General features: G+C 36.3%; 1 protein-coding gene across 1 annotated transcript in view; it reads left to right on the top strand.

Moving 5' to 3' along the window:
- CAST (calpastatin) overlaps positions 1-21,759 on the top strand; it is a 75,935-nt gene that overhangs the window by 25,298 nt on the left and 28,878 nt on the right. Inside the window, exons 4-11 of the mRNA XM_063295400.1 lie at positions 7,875-7,928; positions 12,176-12,241; positions 13,465-13,515; positions 15,813-15,869; positions 15,962-16,078; positions 17,196-17,288; positions 17,374-17,436; positions 20,786-20,884. Of these exons, the coding sequence (XP_063151470.1) occupies positions 7,875-7,928; positions 12,176-12,241; positions 13,465-13,515; positions 15,813-15,869; positions 15,962-16,078; positions 17,196-17,288; positions 17,374-17,436; positions 20,786-20,884 (600 nt within the window). The remainder of the gene's footprint in view (positions 1-7,874; positions 7,929-12,175; positions 12,242-13,464; positions 13,516-15,812; positions 15,870-15,961; positions 16,079-17,195; positions 17,289-17,373; positions 17,437-20,785; positions 20,885-21,759) is intronic.

Here is a 21,759-nt window from a genome sequence, read left to right as displayed (position 1 = left end):
CAGAATATTTTTTCTTTCTCTTGGTATTACTGTTGGCCTGATGTAGCATAGTGAATAGAGTTTGCAACTCTGTGTCACTGTAGGAAAGAGCAACATTTTAAAAAAATTGTGGAAGTTTATATGCTCATGACAAGGTGGGTAATAGGATTGAAAACAATACTGTTTAAATTCTGAGAGCATGTTTAAGTGGGGGGAGAATTTATATTTATATTATTTATATTCACCTTGCTCACCACAAATCACAGTGGCTATATGATATAAGAGATGCCAGATCTCATCTGGTGGTATTTTCAATTCTTCCCCGCTCTACTTTTCTCACAAATAAATAAAAAAAACTTCCAGTGTTCTTGCTGCCACCAGCATGGGAGAGATAGTTCAGGGGTATTCCTATTAATTTTCTCTTTATGGAAACTGCAGGATCTTTGCTTGTCCCAGGTTCCACCCTTAAGATATCCTTTGCATGTGACGGTAGGCCACAAATTCTATTTAGGGTAGTCCTTTTCTATGCTGAAATTAAAAGAGCAGAAGGCTTTCTTTTCCTACTTTATTTATTAGCTTGAATCAAAGGAATAGTAAATTTATCGAGTTATTTCCTTAGATTGAAATTTCCCAGAGCAAGACAAGGATGTTTCAGTTTGAGCAAAAACGGTAAAGTAAAAATTCAACTCAGAATTCTCAGTCAGCATTAATGGCAATTTCAGGAGTGGTTCCAGTTCATGTGGAAAGGATCAGGTTGGGTCATGCTATCTTACATGCAGGAGGCTGCATTCTTTTGAGCACAGTTACAGTCATTTCATTTGCTACTAAGGCTTCTTTTGGGCAGATCCTAAAAAGGCCCAGCCAACCACTTTTGGGGCTCAGTTTCCTTCAGTATCTCAGAAGGGATACATGTAGGGATGTGCAAAATGTTCCAAGCTCACAACTTTTGTAGCTTAGGACAGCTTATTCAAATATTTTAAATTCAGAACAAAACAGTCCACTTTTTTTGAATTTTGTTCTAAATGTAGAACAAAGCAGTTGCCTTTGCTCCATAGGATGGAATGCTTGTTAGGATTTTCAGTTTTAGCCAGTTGGAGCCTAACTTACTTGACATGTTCTGATGGAACAATCCAAGGGAGGCTGTTATACCAGGCTCAATGTAAAACCTTTTTTTTTTTCTTTTATGCATCCTGATAGTGATATGTGCAGAAGCTAATGAGGCTTCGGGGAGAGTCCTTTTTATTTTTATTTGTTTGTTTGCTTGCTTGCTTGTTAGTTAGGCTTTTCTCCCCCCTTTAATTTTGGTCAATGCAAGGCAATGTACATACCTAACGCTCCAGCCTCCTATTCCCCCCACAACAACAGTCCTGCAAGATGGGTTGAACTGAGAGAGAATGACTGGCCCAAAGTCATCCAACTGGCTTTCATGCCAAAGGGAGGACTAGAACTCATAGTCTCCTGGTTTCTAGTGGCTCCAGCAGCTGGCCTGTGGAGTTGATAGAAGCCTGTACTTCTTGACTCTCCTCACTACCTGTCTGTCATTAGCTAATGCAAAAGTGGGTAGGTTGTATTAATATGCAGTTTTTACCATTGGACACTCCTGCATTTCATACTATGGCTCATTCCTACAGTGTACATGAAATCCCTTTCTTCTTTCAATGCAATCAGGAAGGGTTTTTTTCCTGTTGTCTGGGTGTGAATTCCTTAAAACATGCCAAAATCTCTCCAAATTTTATTTAGCTATGAATCATTCAGCTATTGTTGGTTACCAGGCAATACTTTAATATTTGCTTTGTGTACTCCTCAAGGGTCAGAGCTTTGATTTCTTCTGCTTATGAAATCTATGGCCAACCAAACAATAATTTTTTAAAAGAAAATAGTGGAGAACATTAAGTATTGTGTAAAGTGGTTTGTTTCACTTTGGAACTTTACATAGTTGGTCATCAGTCATATTGCTTTATCATTGCTTTGGTATTCAGTAAAGCTGGAATATCAAGCCCTGCTAACTTGCATAGTGAGATTCCCATGCCCTTATCTATCACCTCAGGAACAGCAGGTTTACAGAGCATGCAGAATTCCCAAATGTTAATAAAATATTTCAGTAATCCCTTTTTGCAATCTTCCTATCATAAGGTCAATGTTTTAATGAATTTACTTTTGAATTATATTTGAAAAATCTGGATCTTATATGAAGAATTGTATATTTGGAGGAAAGCAAAAAAAGATAATTCTTCTACATCAGAAAGATAATTTGATCCCAAATTTACAGTCTTGAAATGTGTTTGTGAGCAGGCTCTCTATCAATGTAGCAGAAATATGCTACAGTTAACATCATTTCATGTGGTTTAACAATGTGTTTAAAAATTAGGCTGAATGATAACGGTTATGATGCCAGCCTGCATTCATAAGAATGGCAGCCAGCTTCCTAGACTACTCACTCATACTCATTTCTTCATCTGAAGCAGAATAAACATTGGGAGAAGCATAATGTCTGTCATGAAAAGCAAAGGCAGATGCCCTACCCATCTCTCAGGAAAAAGCTTGTTCTTTTAAAATCAGATGCAGTCTTTAAATTTGTATTGTTTTTATTCTGTAAAGAATCTCTTTAATAAAATTAATTAAAAATAAAATCAGAGACAGAACTTTGGTGAAAAGAAAAAGATGTTGTTGTACCATCTCCCAAATAAACAACTGGAGGACTCAGAAACCAGGACAGGTCCAGGAAAAAGAAGTAGAGGACTTTGCTTTGGGAGTCAGCTTATCTCTAAGACGTAGACAAGTATTTTAGATAGAAGCTATGTTAAATTTTAATTTCAGTCTGTGTGTGCTTAAGTCCTGTGTGTGCTTAAGTGTTCTTCGTATTTCTGTACAAACTCAGTGACTGTATATACTCCAGTCTTTGTGTGTGTATCAGGTTGTTCAAGATGATACTTCCTTTCTTTCAAGTGTCTTGAGATCACAATTTTTTTTCCTGAGAAATCCTTTGAGATCTGTAAAACTTAGAGTCTAGGGGGTTTGTTAACAGTAAGTGCCATCTTGGGGTATTTGGGATTCTTAATTTAACTAATGTGCCAGCTGCTCTATATTGCAGATTTGGCAGCTCTAGTAGCTCATGCAGGGTTGCATAATTACAATTTTAAAGTTAGAAAGCAATTCTTTTCTCTCTTAAAGTTTGTTTTTTCTCATGAGATTGGTGGGGGAAGAAGAGCTGATACATCTAGTCACATAACTCAATGCCATATGGCTTGTAGTTACTTCATTTTGATCTGTCTACTTGCCAGAAAGACAGCATGGTGTGGTAGTGTGGCAAGGGCTTCATGAGTTCATGAGAATTGATTCCACAGACCTTCCTGTCCTTTCTTTTTCTCTTTGTATTAACAAAATAGAAGAAATTACTAGTTTCATTTTCAGGCATGTAAAGCACTTCGTAATGTATAACAGCTGAATAACAGCTGAGCAATAGTTAAACAGGCCAGGTTCTTTCCTTCCACTCCGATCTCCCTCCAGTGTTTGTGGTGAGTAGTAGCGAAGCAGCAGTAAATCAGTAAACATTTTTACTATTTTATATGCTTCTGTTCAAACATTTTAAAAGTGAACTCTTCTTCTACTGGATAGGCTTGTAGCTTACAGTGTTAACTAAATGTATCCATTGCTATTTTTAGATTCTCTTCCTACTTAGAGTTAAGTAATAGGGTCAATTATGCTGACTGGCTGTCTTCCTTGGACTGACAGAATGTGCTTTTCCTCTCTTCAGACTCTCTTGCAATCTTATTTATTTATTTGTCCAGTTTCAAGGCTGCTCAACTCCAAAAAAATTAAAGGAAATCCTTCACATCACTGAGAGATACTCTAACTTGAAGCCTGAGGCCAGAGCCATGTTTTTTGGGCTCTGTTGAAGGTGGATAGGGTGGGAGTTGAGTGAATCTCAAGGGAGGATGCTGTCACAGAGGGCAGGCACAGCAACAGGAAAAGGCTGCCTCCTGCGTCCTGCTAGATTATATTCCTTAATCAGCAGGACCCTGAAGTGAGCCAGTATGTCTCAGTGTACAGAACAGGCAGAAACCATGGAAGGCAGAATGTCCTTCAGTTAGCTAGGCCCTATGCCATGTAGGGCTTTCTAGTAATAATACCACCTTGAATTGCACCCAAAAATATACTGGTAACCAGTATAGCTCATGAAACAGATGTTACATGGGAATAGGGAGGCCTGTACATCAGTGCTTGTGCTACTGCATTCTGGACCACCTATACCTTCTGAGTGGCCTTTAAGAGCATCACTATATTGTGCATTGTAATAGTCCATTTGCAAGGTGACCAAAGCATGAATAACCACTGCTGCCACCTGCTTCTCAAGAAGGAGCTGAGAGTCCAGGAAGATTCTTAGATTATGTACTAGTCCTGAATGGGGGAATGCGATCTCATTTAGAGCCAAGGATGGAAAATCCCCTGCCAGCCTTCCCAAGTAAACCAGACAGGAAACATGACCAGATAAGTTACTTCTATTTTATTGTTAGGCTACATTAACACAATCTTGCAAGTCTGAAAGTACAAATCTCCCGCCCTCCCTATTTACTGCCTGATCAGTTAGGGTGGATCCTTTCTAAGTTTCTTTCTCTGCTGTTACTCAGTTGGAGGCTCCTCACCCTTTTATCTGATTGTTCCATAGGCAGCATCTCTTCCCCCCTTCTTCCAAGGTCATTCTCACATTCCATTACAGTTTCAGAGGGATGAGGGAGGGTCAGGATGTCTGCACCGCCCCTCTCGTAGCTTTGCCACAGATCATCAGTAAGTACCACCAAGAATGTCTCAGTTCTGTATTCTGGCCTGAATTCCTCCAGGGCCATCTGTAGCTTTAATGTGTAATTAACATGACCTGCTTTTAATTTTCTTAGGAGCTCACTGTTTACCCTGCCCTTCCAAATAATGATTAGGTTTACACATTGCATTAAGTGAGCCTTTCTCAACCTTTTGACCCTGGAGGAAACTTTGAAATATTTTTCAGGCCTCGGGGAACCCCTGCACACTTATATCATATTTCAGGCTCAAATGCAGGCCACAAGTTACAAAATTATTATATTGATTTCATGTGTAGACCTATATATATGCATTAACAGTGTTCTTAAACTAAAAATAAAGAATGAAACATCCCTCTTTAATGTGAAGTTGCCCATTTGAAATAATTTTTTAAATAAATTGTGATCTCCCAGGGAACCCCTAGTGACCTCTCATGGAACCCTAGGGTTCCACAGAACCCTGGTTGAGGAACACTGCATTAAATGGTTAAATAAGTGGTTTAGTGCAGTGCATGAACTCAGTTGCCGTTTGATGTGGGCTTGTTTAATTAAATAATAATAAAATCTATCTGGGGTTGTACAAGTGATATGCAGAATTTCCCAAATCTAATGTGCTTCAATTTGACATGTATTCAAGTGTCAATCTGTTCTGTCAAATTTTATGGAAGTGTTTAAAATGCATATTAAAAAAATGTAGGTACCATATGTGTCATTCCGTTAGGCATGCTTCAACTTTCCTTTAGGAATGGGCTGAGAAATAATCATTAGCAGAGTTGAACTGCACATGTATTGCATGGTGATGGATTCTGTTCTGGCAGATCATGCTATTTTCTTTGCAAAGTAATCTCTGGCGGATTTTACATCCTAGCAAAAATGTCTAAACTTCTCCTTGCAAATGCAGTATTTTTGAGTGTTATTGTTTGGGAGCCCAGCCAACTGGAAATGTTCTGATGGAATTTTTCAAGTTAGGCTGTTTGTTTTTTTTCTGAACTCCATACAAAATGCATTTTCTGTTTTGTTCATACCCCAGTGGATTAAAGTTTGTCGCACAGCAGTAATAAATGTGACTCATGTAAGAAAAGCATGGTACAGGATACTTGCTAATCCTATATCAAGAAAATAGGTGACTTTATGCAAGTAACTTCATGTGCTTATTAAGAGATGTAGAATGAAACTATGATGTAATTGTCTAGGGTTTTTTTTTGAAGAGATGATAAATATGTCTAAATGTTAATGAAAATCTTCTAGTAAGCTACTGAGTAATAATAAAATTGGGTCTGCCCTTCACAACTGTATAGAATTTGTGTGCCAAAACCTGTATTACAAAAGTCAAAGGTAACTGATCTTAGACTAAGGAAATAGGAATGTTAGGCAAATAAAGGAAGCATTTAGCAATGGCTGTTCCACAATCTAAAACTCCCTTAACTTTGACTCACCAAAGATAGAACCTGCATTTTTTCAAGACAGACTTTGGAACATTTATATTATGATTGGATTGTAAATGTGTAATTATTATTTAAGTATAAAACAAACCCTAACCATACTAGTTATTTACAAATTTATTTTTAAAAATGTATTTTCACTGTAGTTATATCATTCAGCTTCCCACATACTTTGCTTTTCTTGGGAAATTTATATAGATATCTTGGTTCTTGAACTGGTTTCTTAAACACATTTATTTATTTTATTTTTCCTAAACGAGTGTGTAATGTGTCCCTTTGAACAAATATTCTGTCAAAACTTAGATTACTCCCTGGTCCAGATGAGATTGACTGTCATCTGGGAGCTCTGTGGGGCAAACAGATCCGTTTAGATGATCTGTCCCAAATGATTAATGAATTTAGATAATTCTATTGGTGAGTTTCCTGTGGAGAGTTAAGAGGCTGTGTTTGTACCTACACTAAGGGAGGTGAAGTACCTTCACTACTCCCTTTTGTGTCGTCAGACTCTTTCCCAGTGGCTCTGTTTAGAGTGGCCAACTCCCTTTTAGGGAGAGGCAGACATGAAGATCTCCTGCCTGGCTGCTGTGATCAGTTTGCACAGCACTTTGCCAGGAAGGGCACTCAGATTTGCCAAACGTTTGACTTTTCATGAATAGACCCCAAATGTCAGCTGGGATAATGTTTGGCCAGTTTAGCCTTAGCTCCCTTTGGCCTGTAAACTCCAGTGAAGTGGATAGGATGCTCTCTAGAACAGTGTTTCTCAACCTTGGCAACTTTAAGGTAGGTGGACTTCAACTCCCAGAATTCCCCAGCCAGCTTGCCAAGGTTGAGAAACACTGCTCTAGAATGACCACCACCACCAGTGGAATTGATCCATGTCCCTCCTTTTTTAATGTATTTATTTCAAAATATCAAAACACAAAAAACCTGTATTACCAACAGTGAAAAAAGATAAATAGTTATTATACTGTGAAAAAAGGAAACCTAAATATAATTAGGTGACCAAAAAAAAAAAAGAAACCCCAAACCCAGGTAGAAGATCTATGTAATAAGTATAGATAACAGTATAGAATTAATTCAGTACTTAAGGTTAACATGAATTCTAGATCATTTATCAACATATTGCATCATCTCAATTTTAGAAATGTATATAATAAACTCATAACCTGGATCCATTCCTTAAAATGAGAGTTACTTTCTAATCTCCTTTAATATTTTTCAGTTGATTACTGCATATTGCATTGCTTTTTAATCCCAAAAGAAATTGCTAGCAGATGTTAAACATCAGTGCCAGATAAAACATGCTGATTCCTTTTGATTGTAGTCTATTTTTAGCATACATCCCAGAAAATTGTTGGGTTTAGATCCTACTACTTATAAATACACTACACTTCGTTTAATCACATTATGATTCTATGGATGTTGGTTATTTATTTAAGCAAAATAAGTTTTTCCCTGTGTGAAGTCTACTGTGGTTGAAGACTAAAAGAGCATAGATTATACTAAACTCTGCTGTCATTGAAAAAACCCATGCAGTTCGGTGGGGCCCAGTACCCTTTGAAATACAATGTGTTCTATTGGGATAGAATGTTCATTTTATTTTTTAAAAAAAAGATGTAGGATGGATAATTAATTCACACATTTTTGTTCCTTAATGCAGACCCAGACTTCTGTTGCATCAAAGACGCCAACTATGAAACCTGCTGAAGCAAAGGTATTTTTTCTGAAAAAGGACATGCACAGAGTCATCTATGCAAGTGGGACTTTTATATCAACTTTTATAGTGATGGTTGCGGCTCTTAATATTTTTTTGAAAAGTTTTAATAAGTGAAGTTGCTGGCTGAAGCTGGGAACAAAAATGAACTAGTCTACTATGATTATTATTATTAGAATTTTGCATAGATTATACTAAACTGTGCCGCTTAAGTTTTTCTAATTAAGGTCTGCAAATCATTCGTATGATTTTTATCATGATTTTCAGTGAAAAGCTTTCTGCATTTAACTTGTGGATTTGTTTTGTCTAAGTTTCCACTGTATTTGCTTTGGATGAGAGGTTAGCTCTAGTACATTAACTCCTTTCAGGAAGGTTTATATGAGAGGATATTGCTATACATATTAGCAGTATTTGAGAACTATGGTTTATGGGACAGCATTTCTGCCATTATCTACCACTGGCTTAGGGGAATTATGTCACATAATTCAGTAGGAATGATACTGCTGCTGAATATTGTGATGGAGTATGTCCAGAATCATTCCTCTTACACTCCTGAGATATATATCAGTTTCATAATATGTGAACAAAACTAGTTCGTCTCTCTCGTCCTACCCCTCCTCCCAATTAAAGAAGGAATAATTCCATATAGTGACATGTCGCATGAACTGAACAAGTTATCAGAGCCTCTGTTAACCACTTGGGACTTTATCTGGGGAACAATGCTTACTTTAATTTTTTAAAATTAATTAATTGATAACATTTCTGTTTAATAGTAGTTTTTGAAGTCTCCAGTTATTTTAACTGATCTTGAAAAAAATGTGACCCAAGAAATACTGTATTGTCAGAAATGATACTATGGTAAGACAGGATTGTCAAGGCTTATATATATACTGTATTTGTCACATGGTGGTTCTTCGACTTAGAGCCAGAATCTGAGAACTATTCCTCTGCTTTTAACATTTGTTGATCTTTATGAGATCGGTGCTTGCGTGGTCAACATATAAATAGACCAAGTGGTTGCCCTATTTATAGGTTGAAGTGATAACCAGATAGATTTAAAGAGACTGGCAGAGCCATGTACATTGTAAAATTGCTAAACGGTTAAGAACTTGGACTTGCACATATATTCTTTCCTTTGTAGGAACAGATCTATTTTACTTGGCTCTTTGTGAAGTGTGTTTAATATAGGAGCAAATGGAGTCACTGAGAAATTCAAGGGATGGTCAAGCCAACATTCAGAAGGCCTATTAATTATTTTTCATACAATCTGAAGTTGAACCTGTTGTCACTGAAATTAGATTTGGGTGTCTTGCTTTAGAATGAGGAATCTTTGCTTTCTTCTAAGGGGCTTCTATTGTATTCTTCCAACACTTGGAGAAATAAAATGAGGGGAAGTTGTATTTTAATCTCAGGTTTTATAACTCTTGGTTTACCTATTGGGGAGCTCTCTTATAAAAGCAGCATTTTGGACTTCAAGTTCATTGCGGGAACAGTTGTCTGAAAAATCCTTCTTCTGTGCTACTGTAACTACTGTAGCTGTCCTATTTGTAGGAAGCAAGATTTAGTATGATTTCCCCAATGATACCTGTTCCCATACTTGCTTTCCTTCTTAACCTAGAAATCAGTCACATCATATTATAGTAGGCACTGGTATTGCAATTAAATAGTATGAAGAAAGTTTACCAGAAGCTGCTACTATTATTTGTCAAGAACACAGTCAATAAGGTTAATTTTCTATATACTTGTATCATTAATTCTATCCCATGTACCTGTATATTGAGTGCAAATGATTCAAACAAGCATACAATTACCTTATATACTCACTGATAAGTTGAGAATTTTAGGTTCCAAAATACATCCCCCAAATTGGGTTCAGTTTATCTACAAACCAGAACTCAGATTTTTTAAAGCCCTCCACAGTCTTAAAGTTGTGTAGTTTTATAAATGATGATGTGACAGTTTGCAGTTTCCTGCCAGTCACTGTGGTTAAAAATGTGAGAGTCAGCTGTCTGCAGGTGACACATTTTTGTGGTATTTTGGTTGAAATTTTGAGGGTTGGTTTATTTGCAGATGGGCTTATCCACAATTGAAGACGGTAGTTCTCTGTGCCCAGTGGGATTCTGAGTTTGTGTTTCCCAAACCACAGTTAGTCGTGCTATAGAATCACATAAGAATAAGGACACCCTTGATGGCATCTGCAAAATTCTCAAGCACCAAATTATTAAAAATTCCAAAATGGTAGTAAACTCATGAAATTATCAAATCTAATCGGATTTCAGGCAGCTTTTTATTTTTAGGTGTCTGGCTTTGGACTGCAGCTTGTGGAATGGCCATTAAATATAGTTATTTACCTGTGACAAAAAACTTTATTGAATACATAAATATTACATCATTAACAGGATGTAATAACAATAACATGCAGGAAATGTTACTGACTTGAAAAAATATTAAATATATCCAAAGACAGTCTTGTGACTGTCTAGTAAATAAGCATAATCATACAAGTATCCGTAAGCGGAATGTGTAATCTGGAATACTTATACAGTAGTGGGATATACAGTAATGTGATAAAATACATTTGTATGGCAATATAAAAGCCTGGAAAATTACTGCACTAAATTTTCCAAGGAAAACAACCAAGATTGAGATAGCATGATGGCTACAAACTTCCACTAGGAGGTGGCACCAGAAATAAGAAGGTACCTGTCAAGGTTGCCAGCCTCTCAAATATGGCACAGTGGTTTTCGATTGAAAGAATAATCCTACAGGGTATGCTCAAGCCTTTAGATGTATTTAGCAATCTTGTGTCCTGAGTTATTGTGGAATTCAGCTTCCATCAGCTTCAATCAGCATAGCCAATAGCAAATGATTGTTCTGTGACTGGCCATTGTCAAACTTTTGACTCCCATCCAAATTTACCTAAATTACTCTCTTTCATCCAGCCATCTACAATGATTTTTGTTTCATTCTGCATATTCCTAAATTATTCAGTTCCGAGATGGTCCATGGTGTCAAGTTGCAAGTAGGCAAAACTTGCATTCATTAACACAAGGAAGATGATACACCTGATAGTATAAAATGAATTAAGTTTATTAATGATGTTTACCATATATTGTGTACTCAGTAGTACTATCTAGATCTTTTATGTATCGGTCTAGCAAATAAATTCAATTTTTTCATTTGAAAGGGCTTTCTAGGAATCTTTATATTCTGAAAACAGAAAAATCAGAATATAACCCACTCTCCAGTCCAAAGATACATCGGGATTTTTTCCCCAAAACCCAGACGCATCAAGCCTGATTTACTCCAATTTATAGAGTGAGCAGATATGATACAAAATTGTATATTAGTGGAATGAGATTTGGAATGAAAGAATTTTATCCTCTGCCTTCCCTTCTGCATCCACTAATATTTTTAGAATTTCTAGTGACCCAGAAAAGAGAGCCTAAAACTTTTTTTAAAAAAAGGGCAACCTTGCCATTTATATCATACAAACTTAAAAAAAGAGAAGATGTACCATTATAAATAATACACAATCATGTTTAAATAAAACACTCCTATCTGGAGTATAAAAATTGGGGAAACTTAATGTGAGTCTAGTTCTACTTCAGCGACCTTCAGGAAACTGTATTGGAAACTAACCATAACGCTGTAGTTGGGTCAAGTCAAGATAATTATCTCAGCATCACGTTTGTCAAGGAAACAGGTCTACAGTATGGCTGGGCAGTGCTGTGGATTTGAGCGGGAAAAGGTGCTTCAGAGCCTGAGGAGCCCTCATATAGCATCTGTCAAACTTCTTAAAGCAATTATTTTTTTTTCCCCCTGGGAAAAAATGTGTTTGGATTAAGGAGTTGCAAGAAGTGGTACAACTGCCTGCACATTAGTTTCGAAATACCTTTATCCCTTCAGATCCAAAGTGCTTCACAGCCCTAGTCTATAACTGAAACACATAATGTGATCTTTGTCCAGCTTGGAAAGAACCATAATATTTGCCTAATTGACACATGGGAGTAGGAGTATATTTTTAAAAAAAACAAAACTTCAACAAAGTAAGAAATAAGGATCCTGGATATTTTTGTATCAATCAACAGAGATACTTAGCTAGAACCCTTCCATAATTTCAAAGATTTAATTGTGGTCACCATTTCTTGAGGAGAGAAAGTTAAAAGTGAGGTTACTAAGACATTTCCTTATTATGTCTTGAGCAATTTCTTTCCAAGATCCTGAGTTTGTACTCCCAATATTAGGCTTCCTCAAGCCAACAACAGACTCGTGGAGGGGAATTCCAGAAAAGGAAAAGAAACAAGAAGAAGGTGACACAAACGCTGGGTTGTGTGTGTTTAGGCTTGTTAATAACAGCACTCACATCACCAGCATGTGCTCATTCATTAGTCCTCAACTAATCCATGCTAGTTTATTTCTGTCTTCTGTTTTGTATGATCACGTTGCAGTCTCTTCTCATGGCATGGTGCACCTTGAAAATGTATCAATGCAATCTGGTAGCATTCTTACCATTTAGTCTACTGTGTACAATACATCGTGGCTAATACTTAGGTACTGGAGGATGATATGGGCATTGCTTTGGCAGACTTCTTCTTAGCTAAAAGACAGAGCTAGAAATCCCTGCTTTTGCTTGTGTTTGATAGCAGCTGTACAATATTAAAATGTGTGGATGCCTCAGAGATATGCTTTCATTAAAATTTTAAAGAGGTCAGTTAATTGAGAGTATTTTCTGTAGGGCTTGAAGTGAGCAATTTAACCTGTATTGCTTACATAAGTCCGAATAAGTGCTTAATATTTATGAAGATGTAAAAGTAATCCTAAATTCCAGTTTGCTTTAAGTCCCACTTTCTGATTTGAATTTTCTATTTTCTAATCCATGATTTAAATTATTCTCATCAATACCACCCTAACATTTCATATTTCATTTGTTAACTGATACATTTAGATTTCATTTTCTTCATTCTGCTTTTGTCACCGATGGTAAGCAATCTTGCCTTTTGCACTATGCAGAGTTAAGTTGTTTTTGCACCATGCAGAGTTTTATTGTTTTTGGCTTTTTTCATGTGTATGTTACACATATTTATCATGTATATGTACATATTATATATATGTTGTTTTATTCTTGGTTGTAAGCCGCCCAGAGCTTGATTTAAGATGGGTGGCTATACAAATGTTTTAAATAAATAAATAAAAATAAATTCAGTTTTTATAAGTCAATTAAATGGTGTTCAGAGCCATGGAAATTGTAGTTTTTGAGCTGCTTAGTTATAACCTTCACATCATCTCAGAAGACTGTAACTTGTCAACAGTTTGCAGGAAATATTTCTGCTGTAACCAGTGAAAACTGTAAATTGTGCTTTTTTTTGTTTCCTTTGGAGGAAAAAGACTGGATTGATCCTGAAGGGACAAAAACATTCTTTCAGTTCTGGTCATGTTGTTATTGTACTCTGAATGTAAATCTTCATTATAGGACATCTTTTAAAGTTTTTTTTTTCAAAATTAAGTTTTTTTTAAAAAATTATTCATATTGCAGGCAGCACAAAAATCAAAGACAGAACCTGAAAAAGTACTACAGGACAAAAAGGTAGGATAAATATTTTTTATTCTGAATGTGAATTAAATATATACAATATAATTTTTTTCTTTAAAAAGCACTCCTTTGGTTTGTTCCTGTTTGTTTACCTGATTTTATTTTGTTTTTTAATCTTCTTTTATTCATACCACAGATAAATTCTCAGTGGCACATGAACCATTTAGGATTAGAATTAGAAAAGTCAGGGCATCCATGCAATTCCTGTTGCTGGCTCCTTAAAGAAGCTGTTCCTTGTCCTAAGCTGGCATGGTAGCCCTAAGGGCCCAGGAAAATACTGTAGGAGGAGGAAGGAGTATTAGGTATGTTTGCCGCCTTGAGTTATTTATAAAAATAATAAAGGCGGGATAAAAATAAAAAAAATAAATAAAAATACGTTTTTGAATTAAAGAGGTAGCAAATTTGTTGCACCAAGTCAAATGCATATTTTACTGGGATTGCACAGCTACTGTGTGAATCCAGTAAAATACAGATACTAGCCCACATTCCCTTTCCTCCCATCTTTTGATTGGAATAGCTGCATATCCCCTAGTTCTAGTTTTTAAGAACCCTAATTTTAATTATAATGGTAGGCGGAGTGTTTTAAATTTGTTTTCAGTTTTTCAATTTAGCTGAAAAGGTGTCTGTTGTAATTCACAATAACTTTTGAAAAGCTGTTTTCAAGAGAGTTCCAACAATGCGTATTTGTAGACTTGACTGTTCTTTCCAGACCTACATACCCGTACTTAGGGTCCAAACAAAGCAATTTTAAAGTTACTGCTCTGAAATCAGAAGAATGTGGACCAAACGATTCATTAATTAAAACACGGAAATAAGTACACACACACTTACATATATACCTGTTAAGAGATTCAGTCAGTATTAAAACTCTAATATAATATAATCATAATCTAATTATAATATAAATCAAGGTTTGGCCTGATTGTCCTCAACTGTAATCTTAATCCTGATTAGGCTCTGGAAGTCTTTAACAGTAAAACAAGTTTGATTCGGATTGTAGTAAGTGGTAAAAACTGATCTCCCTCCTATATAATGGTCCAATCTGTGTGTACTCTACAGTAAAGCAGAAAGAAAAAAACTAGTTGCCAGCTAGGTCTTCAGTGTAATACATAATTTGGCTGTAATTTAGCAGTTAAATTACAGTGTAGTTAGCAATGCAATTTAGCATCTTGGCTACAAGTGTGTGGATGACCACTGCATGTTAGCAAATGGTTAAAAATTTCTGTTTCTTTGTTGCCATTTAGTGATCATTTGGATTTTTGCAACATAAATTGAGTAACCCTACATTATTTTCAAGAATTTATGCTTAGGCCTTAAGTGTACCATGCAGAGAGCTAAGCTCTTAGGAAAAGACTGAACAGCAGAATAAATATTTCAGTTTTGTATTGAAACTTGTAGGAACAAGATTATTTAAAATTATATAGAAATGAATGGGCTTATATGAATTTAATGTGTTTGATGGATTGATGACTGAATGAATATAGGTATTTGCATAAGGTTCTGTATATAAGTAACTGAAAAATTCTGATTGGTTTATAAACCAGGTAGGCCCCTTTAGGCATTTATAACCTCTCAAGGGGGTTGCAACTGTTCTGAATGCTAGCAAAACACTGGTGGATTGTTGAATCCTCCTTTCTGTTTCATTTCCTTTCCAGCTTTCTTTTCAGTTCCTTCCTTAACTCAAGGGAGGGCATCGCTGTCCCTTGCTACTTCGCTTTCCCCAGGAGGATAATGAAATTTTCCCTTAGGAAAGATAACTGATGGAAAAGAAATACCTGAATGTTTAAAACAGTCAAATGGCTAATCAGCAAGCATTGCATAATGCAGAGTGCGCTTTCCTTGTCCAGGAGTAATATTTGAACTAGAAGTGCCAGACTTCTGGATATCGACAGAATCTTTTGCAACCTTAGATCCACAACTTCAACACTCTATTCAAGAATCATGGAATATAGTGCAGTTTTTAAGTATTTATTGTCATCCTTAGAGAAGTCTGATAATAGTGGAAAGTTAGAATGCAACTATTGCACTCCCCTTTGAAGGACTGTGCCCATCTTGGTGATAGGCTTTATATTTTGATAATCAAGCAGAGGCACCTGACTATTTGAATATATCCATTATAATGTAATTATGTTAGATCATTTTTGTCTGCACAGTATTGAACTTTGTATTGCTTAGGGAAAGTAACAATAATATTGATGATTACTTTGTTCCTCATGCAGATCATTTTGCTTTAGTTTAAAAATCAGTAAAAGAGGTTTGATTAAGTCTTTATATTACTGTGTGTACTACAGCCAGATGAATCTCAACCTGTCTGTCCAGTTGAAGGGAAGCAGAGAGATCCTGGAGGGGTAATTGATTTATATATTATGATAAAAATTATTTTCAATGCAAATTAGTATAAAGACATTCAGAAAGATTAAAAAGATATATATTTGTGCAGGCAAAAAGTCCAAGCAAACATTCTTTAGGGAAGGACCCTAAGCAACCAAGTTCTGGAAAAGAAGCTTCTGATCTGAGTACCAAGTCAACACAGTTGGCATCAACTGAAGAAGCAAAGGTAATGGGGGGATTCTTCTAATGAAAGTATACAAATAGGATTTCTTACGTTAAGTCTACAGTAGCCTTCCCCAAGGTGACACACTCCAGAAATGTTGGGCTTTGTTTACTCAACCATAGGCCTTGCTGGGTGGGAATTCTGGGAACTGAATTATGCTAAGAGAGCATCAAGTGATGAAAACTGGTAGAGAAGGAATCCCAAACTGGCTAAGAAGGACAAGTGGGGGGAAATGTATTTATACACAAATCAGTTCGATAAGCAGTTTGTACCTTTTCTGCTTTTTTAAAAACAGATGAGAATATATTCCAGATGTATGATTATGACGAGTTATATATAAACAAGAAATTACGGTTGTGTTTTGTGTTGTAAAAATATCTGCAGAACAGTAATGCAGTTTGAAGTATTTGGGTGATTTAGATTGAATAAAATGAGGTGAAACCTCATAGTTGGTCATTTTATTATATCACAGAATTGGCCAAAGCTCACTAGCAGGACATACTAGCCACTGTTTGATCCTGCCATAATACCTGAGTGCATGAACTTTTTCATAACTCAGTCTGGTTGTTTAAAAATGTATTTAAAAAGCTTCACTGTGATATAAGTTCAGAGTAGAAATAGGTTCAGAACAGAGTTTCCATTAGTAAACGTTGGTTAATATAAAAGCATTTTGCGGTACAGTTATTAGTATATTAACTTGGGTTTAAATCACATCCCTACTGTGAGATTATTGAATTATTTAGGAAATGCTAATGCCTCAGATTTAGTGCACCGCTATGTAGAACAGTATTGTGGATCACCAATAAAAGGAGGGTTTTTTTTCCTCTCAAATATTTATTTGCATGGCAGGGATTACACTGTTGATCTTTTCAGCAGGCAGTGGTCTAGTGTTACTGTATCTCAGAAACAATAAGATGTTAATAATAGAAATGAAAAATATATGCAAGTTATATTCTTACCGTAATTCTGAATTATGCTTGTAGTAAATAATTCCAAGTTATGCTTTTTATTTCAGACTAGTGTAAAGCCACATTTGAATGACAATTTCTTTTTATAATTTGGGCTGCTCTAAATATTAGTGGTACTTTATATTTGAGGATCTTACCTTTCTCCATGTTAGACTAAAACTGACAACAAGCCATTGGCTTCCAAGGCAGCTGTTGGCACAGCTGGAACAGTTACAGCTGCTGGCTTGACTGCTGCATCTGCAGAGGTGAGTTTAATGGTGATTAGTGTGTGTGTGTGTTTGTGTGTGTGTAATTGTGTACTAGCTTTCAGAAATACATTCTTGTTTTCAGACTAAAGAAAATAAACTGGCATCTCCAACTCTAGCTACTGCAGAGAGTAAACCCACAGGAAAGGTAACCAAAAGTTTATTTGCCGTGTATTCTACTGTTGTACCATCCTTTTTCTTTTTAAAGCCCTATTTTTAAAAGTAGCTATTCAGCATGGATAATCTTGATATTCTTTTTAAATATGCACAGATTTATTTCAAACTGTAATTTCCCCATTGTTGCTATTAATTAAGAGAATTGGTACTTAAATGAATTTAAAAAGATATTTAGATTAGCAGTGAGGATCCCATTCTATGTTGAATAGGCAGACTCCTAACTTAATCAGTGAAAGAGGACAGCACTTGCTTTTCCTGAGAAAATGAAATTTAGAGATGTCTTGTACTGCATATACAAATGTATATATGTACACTTGTATATGTGCTACATATTGAGCCTCATGTGGCGCAGAGTGGTAGGCGGCAGTATTGCAGCCGAAAACTCTCCCCGCGACCTGAGTTTGATTCCAGTGGAAGCTGGATTCTCAGGTAGCCGGCTCAGGTCGACTCAGCCTTCCATCCTTCCGAGGTCGGTAAAATGAGTACCCAGCTTGCTGGGGAAGGTGACGACCGGGGAAGGCAATGGCAAACCACCCCACTATATTCTGCCTAGAAAACGTCATGAAAGCGGCGTCCCCCCAAAGGGTCAGACATGACTCGGTGCTTGCACATGAGACCTTTCATCTTTCACATATGTGCTATATACACACTTGTATAAGCAAATATTCTTGTTGCACATATAGAGGAAGCATAGTAATTTAGCTATCAATGGGCATCAGACAAAAAACAAGCATATCAGTAGCAGAAAGAGAAATGGGTGGGTGTGGATTCTGCTATCCTGGGTAATGTAAGGAAAATATAATACTTGGAAATGAGTAAAAAAACATTGGACAGGTTGATGGCATGAAGACTTGGCATCACCAGTGTGGGAAGCTTAGTCTGTCCAATGGTGGAAACTTCTTTCTCCATGGATAAAATACGGGTATAAATTTTCTTACAAAAAAAAAGCATTGGAATAATACATTATGTTTCATCAGATAACCACAAGATAGGTTGATTCATCAAAATTATTAAATATTGAGTTGATCCAGATCAACGATAAATTTAGTTTGTTTTTTCAACAATAAAAAAAACTGTTGAAAATATTGAACCTAGATTCATTTCTGAACCCTTCTGAATTACTTTTAGCCTTTGAACTAGTTTTCAATAGCCAAGATCAAATTCTGAGGATTATGGGTATCAGCTAATCTGAAGAGTTGACAGTTTGTGCTTGGCAAGTCACAAGTTGCTTTCTTATTCAGCTCTGCTTTTGGAACAGAGTTGCTTGAGAATCTACACTGACTAAGTCAAAAGTAAAACTCAGAGCAGGAACTCGAAAGATGGGTTCCAGTCTTCTGAAGTGAATGGATACTTAGCAGTTTCTTTGATGGGAGGGCAGTTTCCATTAAACACTTCCTGTCAAAATATTTGATAAGAGACTCTGAGATCACAGGAATATAAAAACTTATAATGCTCTTCTATTTTCCCTGCCCAAGAATTTTAAAAGAAATAATGGTTTTGTTGAAAAATTAGAAACTTTGCTATTATTGGTCTTTTACTCCTAGAAGTATTCTGGCTAAGCCTATTTTAAGGATGCTTTTATGAAGTACTTGAATAAAATTGATTACAATTTTAGGAAATCCAGATAAATATTGGCAATAGTTTTCAAATGTACGATTAATGAGGACAATGTAGAAAATGTAGTTCTTTGGGTAGCCTTGTGTTTTACACAGTTAAAGAAAATGTTCCCAAAGAAACTCCCAGCTGTTGAGTCTCTGTCAGTTCCTTTGTTTAATTCCTCTCCAAATCTCTTGAACCCAGCCTATAATTAATGCTCCAGTAAGCAGGGGCTCTAAGGGGCATTCCACCTCCTAGATCAGCTAAGCCCCAAGACACTTCTGCTTATGAAGTGTCTACACAGTTAAGAACAGCTCTATTTTACTACTTGGATTAAACAACTGTACAGATCTACAACCACATTTACAAAGATACAAGAATAACTTTGCACAGCAGTAACTGTTGAACTCAATGGGATGGAATTTTAATGTCCATAGGCTTCCTCAACATCTCCCTCATCCATTTTTAAAGGGCCAGTGCATTTTCAACCACACACACAAACATTTAATATATACACAACATGGTCCAAGTCTTCCTTGCATGGACATTCAGCCACAGCTGCCTTACAAACAAGTTTCACTTTTGGTGACTTGAAATTTCTTGGATCTCCTCCTTTCTGGCCCCTGATCTAAAATCATGGCTGGCTCCCCCAACTATCATGCTTTGTGCCATTTGTTCTTATGGCTTCAGTCCTCTCCCTAGTTGATACACTTGTTGAATGTGTTCATATGTGGTACGTCTGGGCTGATCCATCTTCCTTGATCTGAAGCTTGTAGGAAAACATACCAGCAGGGCACAGACCTTGTGCGTTCACTTTTTACTCACAAGTAATTCTTCTGACCCTTACTTTCCTAAGTGAAAGGCTTTGTCTCTTCCTTTGGCTTTTTAAGCTGCCTGACTCATGAATAACCTTTCTCTCACTAAATTTTCCTTTTTGTGTGCTTGCACTTGAGTAATCTTTCTGTCTCTCTATAAATCTCTGAGTCCTTCTTACCTCCTCAGGTTCTTTACTAAACTATCTATGTCCTTTTCTTTTTCCTAGTCATTTCTTTTAGCTTTGGTCTCTCTAAGTCAAGCTTGCTGATGTCAAGCAGAGTCCCTAAGTCTGTATTATCTTTGCCTCTAGACATCTGTCTTCTTGTACTCACAGCACCACACCTTTATATCTTTTCAAATTCAACATTTGTTCCTTCCTCTCACCTCTTCAGGGTGATCTCCTGCCTCTTTCATTCCAATTTTCCTAAAGGTTTTCCTTTTTTGTGTACTAAAAAGCTCCTTATCTCATCCTATGATCAAATTACCCTATTTTCCACCCATCCCAACATTTATCTGTACATTCAAGGCCTATTTCCTACATCCTGCTAATTACAAAACCTGGATATCTGGATTTATAGCACCTAAATTATTTCTTTGCTTATATTAGCAAGTCTCTACCATATTGCATCAGTTTAACTTATTTCTCCAATGTTAAAATATATCCTGGGTTACATAAACTATAACTTTAAGTACTAATATTTCACTGAAACCTTTTAGAATTTAAATATTAAAGTTGTTAGATTTTACTGCATTGAATTTTTTATAATATTTGATTATAATAATTTTAAGCTGCACATACATTTACTAAATAAATAATGAATATCTTACCATAGTACACTGTGGTAGACAAGTTGACTACTCCATGTCAGTTAGAATGCTATATACTATTAAAGAAAATGTTTCCCTAGTCTGATTTAGATACTGCCTTAGACGATTTAATAGATACACTAGGAAGTCCTGAAGAAAATGAACCACCTGCTCCTGCATATACTGGACCGGAAGTTTCGGTATGGAATTTCTTCTGTAAGAACCTTATGTATGAAACCTGCATTTTTCTAATTACATCTTGTAAATATGCATGCGTGTAAAATGATGACAAGTTAGTCAAAGTTCTATATAGTGCTTTGTTCTTGTAGTTTCCTTACATAACATCCTTGAACATTGGTGTATGACCCTCTACCATGCATTTTTCAACTTTTTAAACCCATGGAAGCCTGGACTGGTTGTACTATGGCACTTTTTCCTACTTCAATTATGGGAGAGATTCCCCCTTCATTTTTTATTTTGCATTGCTTGTCAGCCTCTTGTTTCAACTCAGATGTAAGTTCAAACTAATTTAGGAGAATTTGCTTCCATGGGAATAGATCTCAGTAAAGTGACCGAATTGAATTTTCAGAATGTAGAACTGTTCCTCCTTTCCGTCATACACACATTTACTTAATACCATAGGTATGTATATTGAAAAGTGATTGTCATGCACAGGTTTTCAAAAGGAGCTGTTGTCATGAGTACTGATGGCGAGCAGGAGGGGGCCTCTATCCAGGGGGGAAAAAGCATGCGTAGTACTGAGGAATTAAGCAGCCATTCTAAGAGACACAGATCAGACCCGCCTTGACTTTTGGGGTTTATCTGTCTGGGTTTTTCCCACGCTTCTTCAGTTTGTTAGGATTTTCTGTCTTATGTAGTAGCAATAAACACTAGAGACCTATTCCTCGTCTCAGCGTGATTCCTGACTGTTAGGACAGCTGTTGCATTTTGAGAATCTCTGTGTTGTATTCCTGACTCACTTGCAACATGCTCTGAAACATTAGAAATAGGTTGCATCTGTAGCCTCTCTCCTTTCTTGAATATTCCCATTCCTCATGCTTTCATTTTCTGTTAT

This window comes from Candoia aspera, chromosome 2 (genome assembly GCF_035149785.1).
Source record: "Candoia aspera isolate rCanAsp1 chromosome 2, rCanAsp1.hap2, whole genome shotgun sequence".
Lineage (NCBI taxonomy): Eukaryota > Metazoa > Chordata > Lepidosauria > Squamata > Boidae > Candoia > Candoia aspera.
This window is presented reverse-complemented; position numbering and strand designations above follow the sequence as displayed.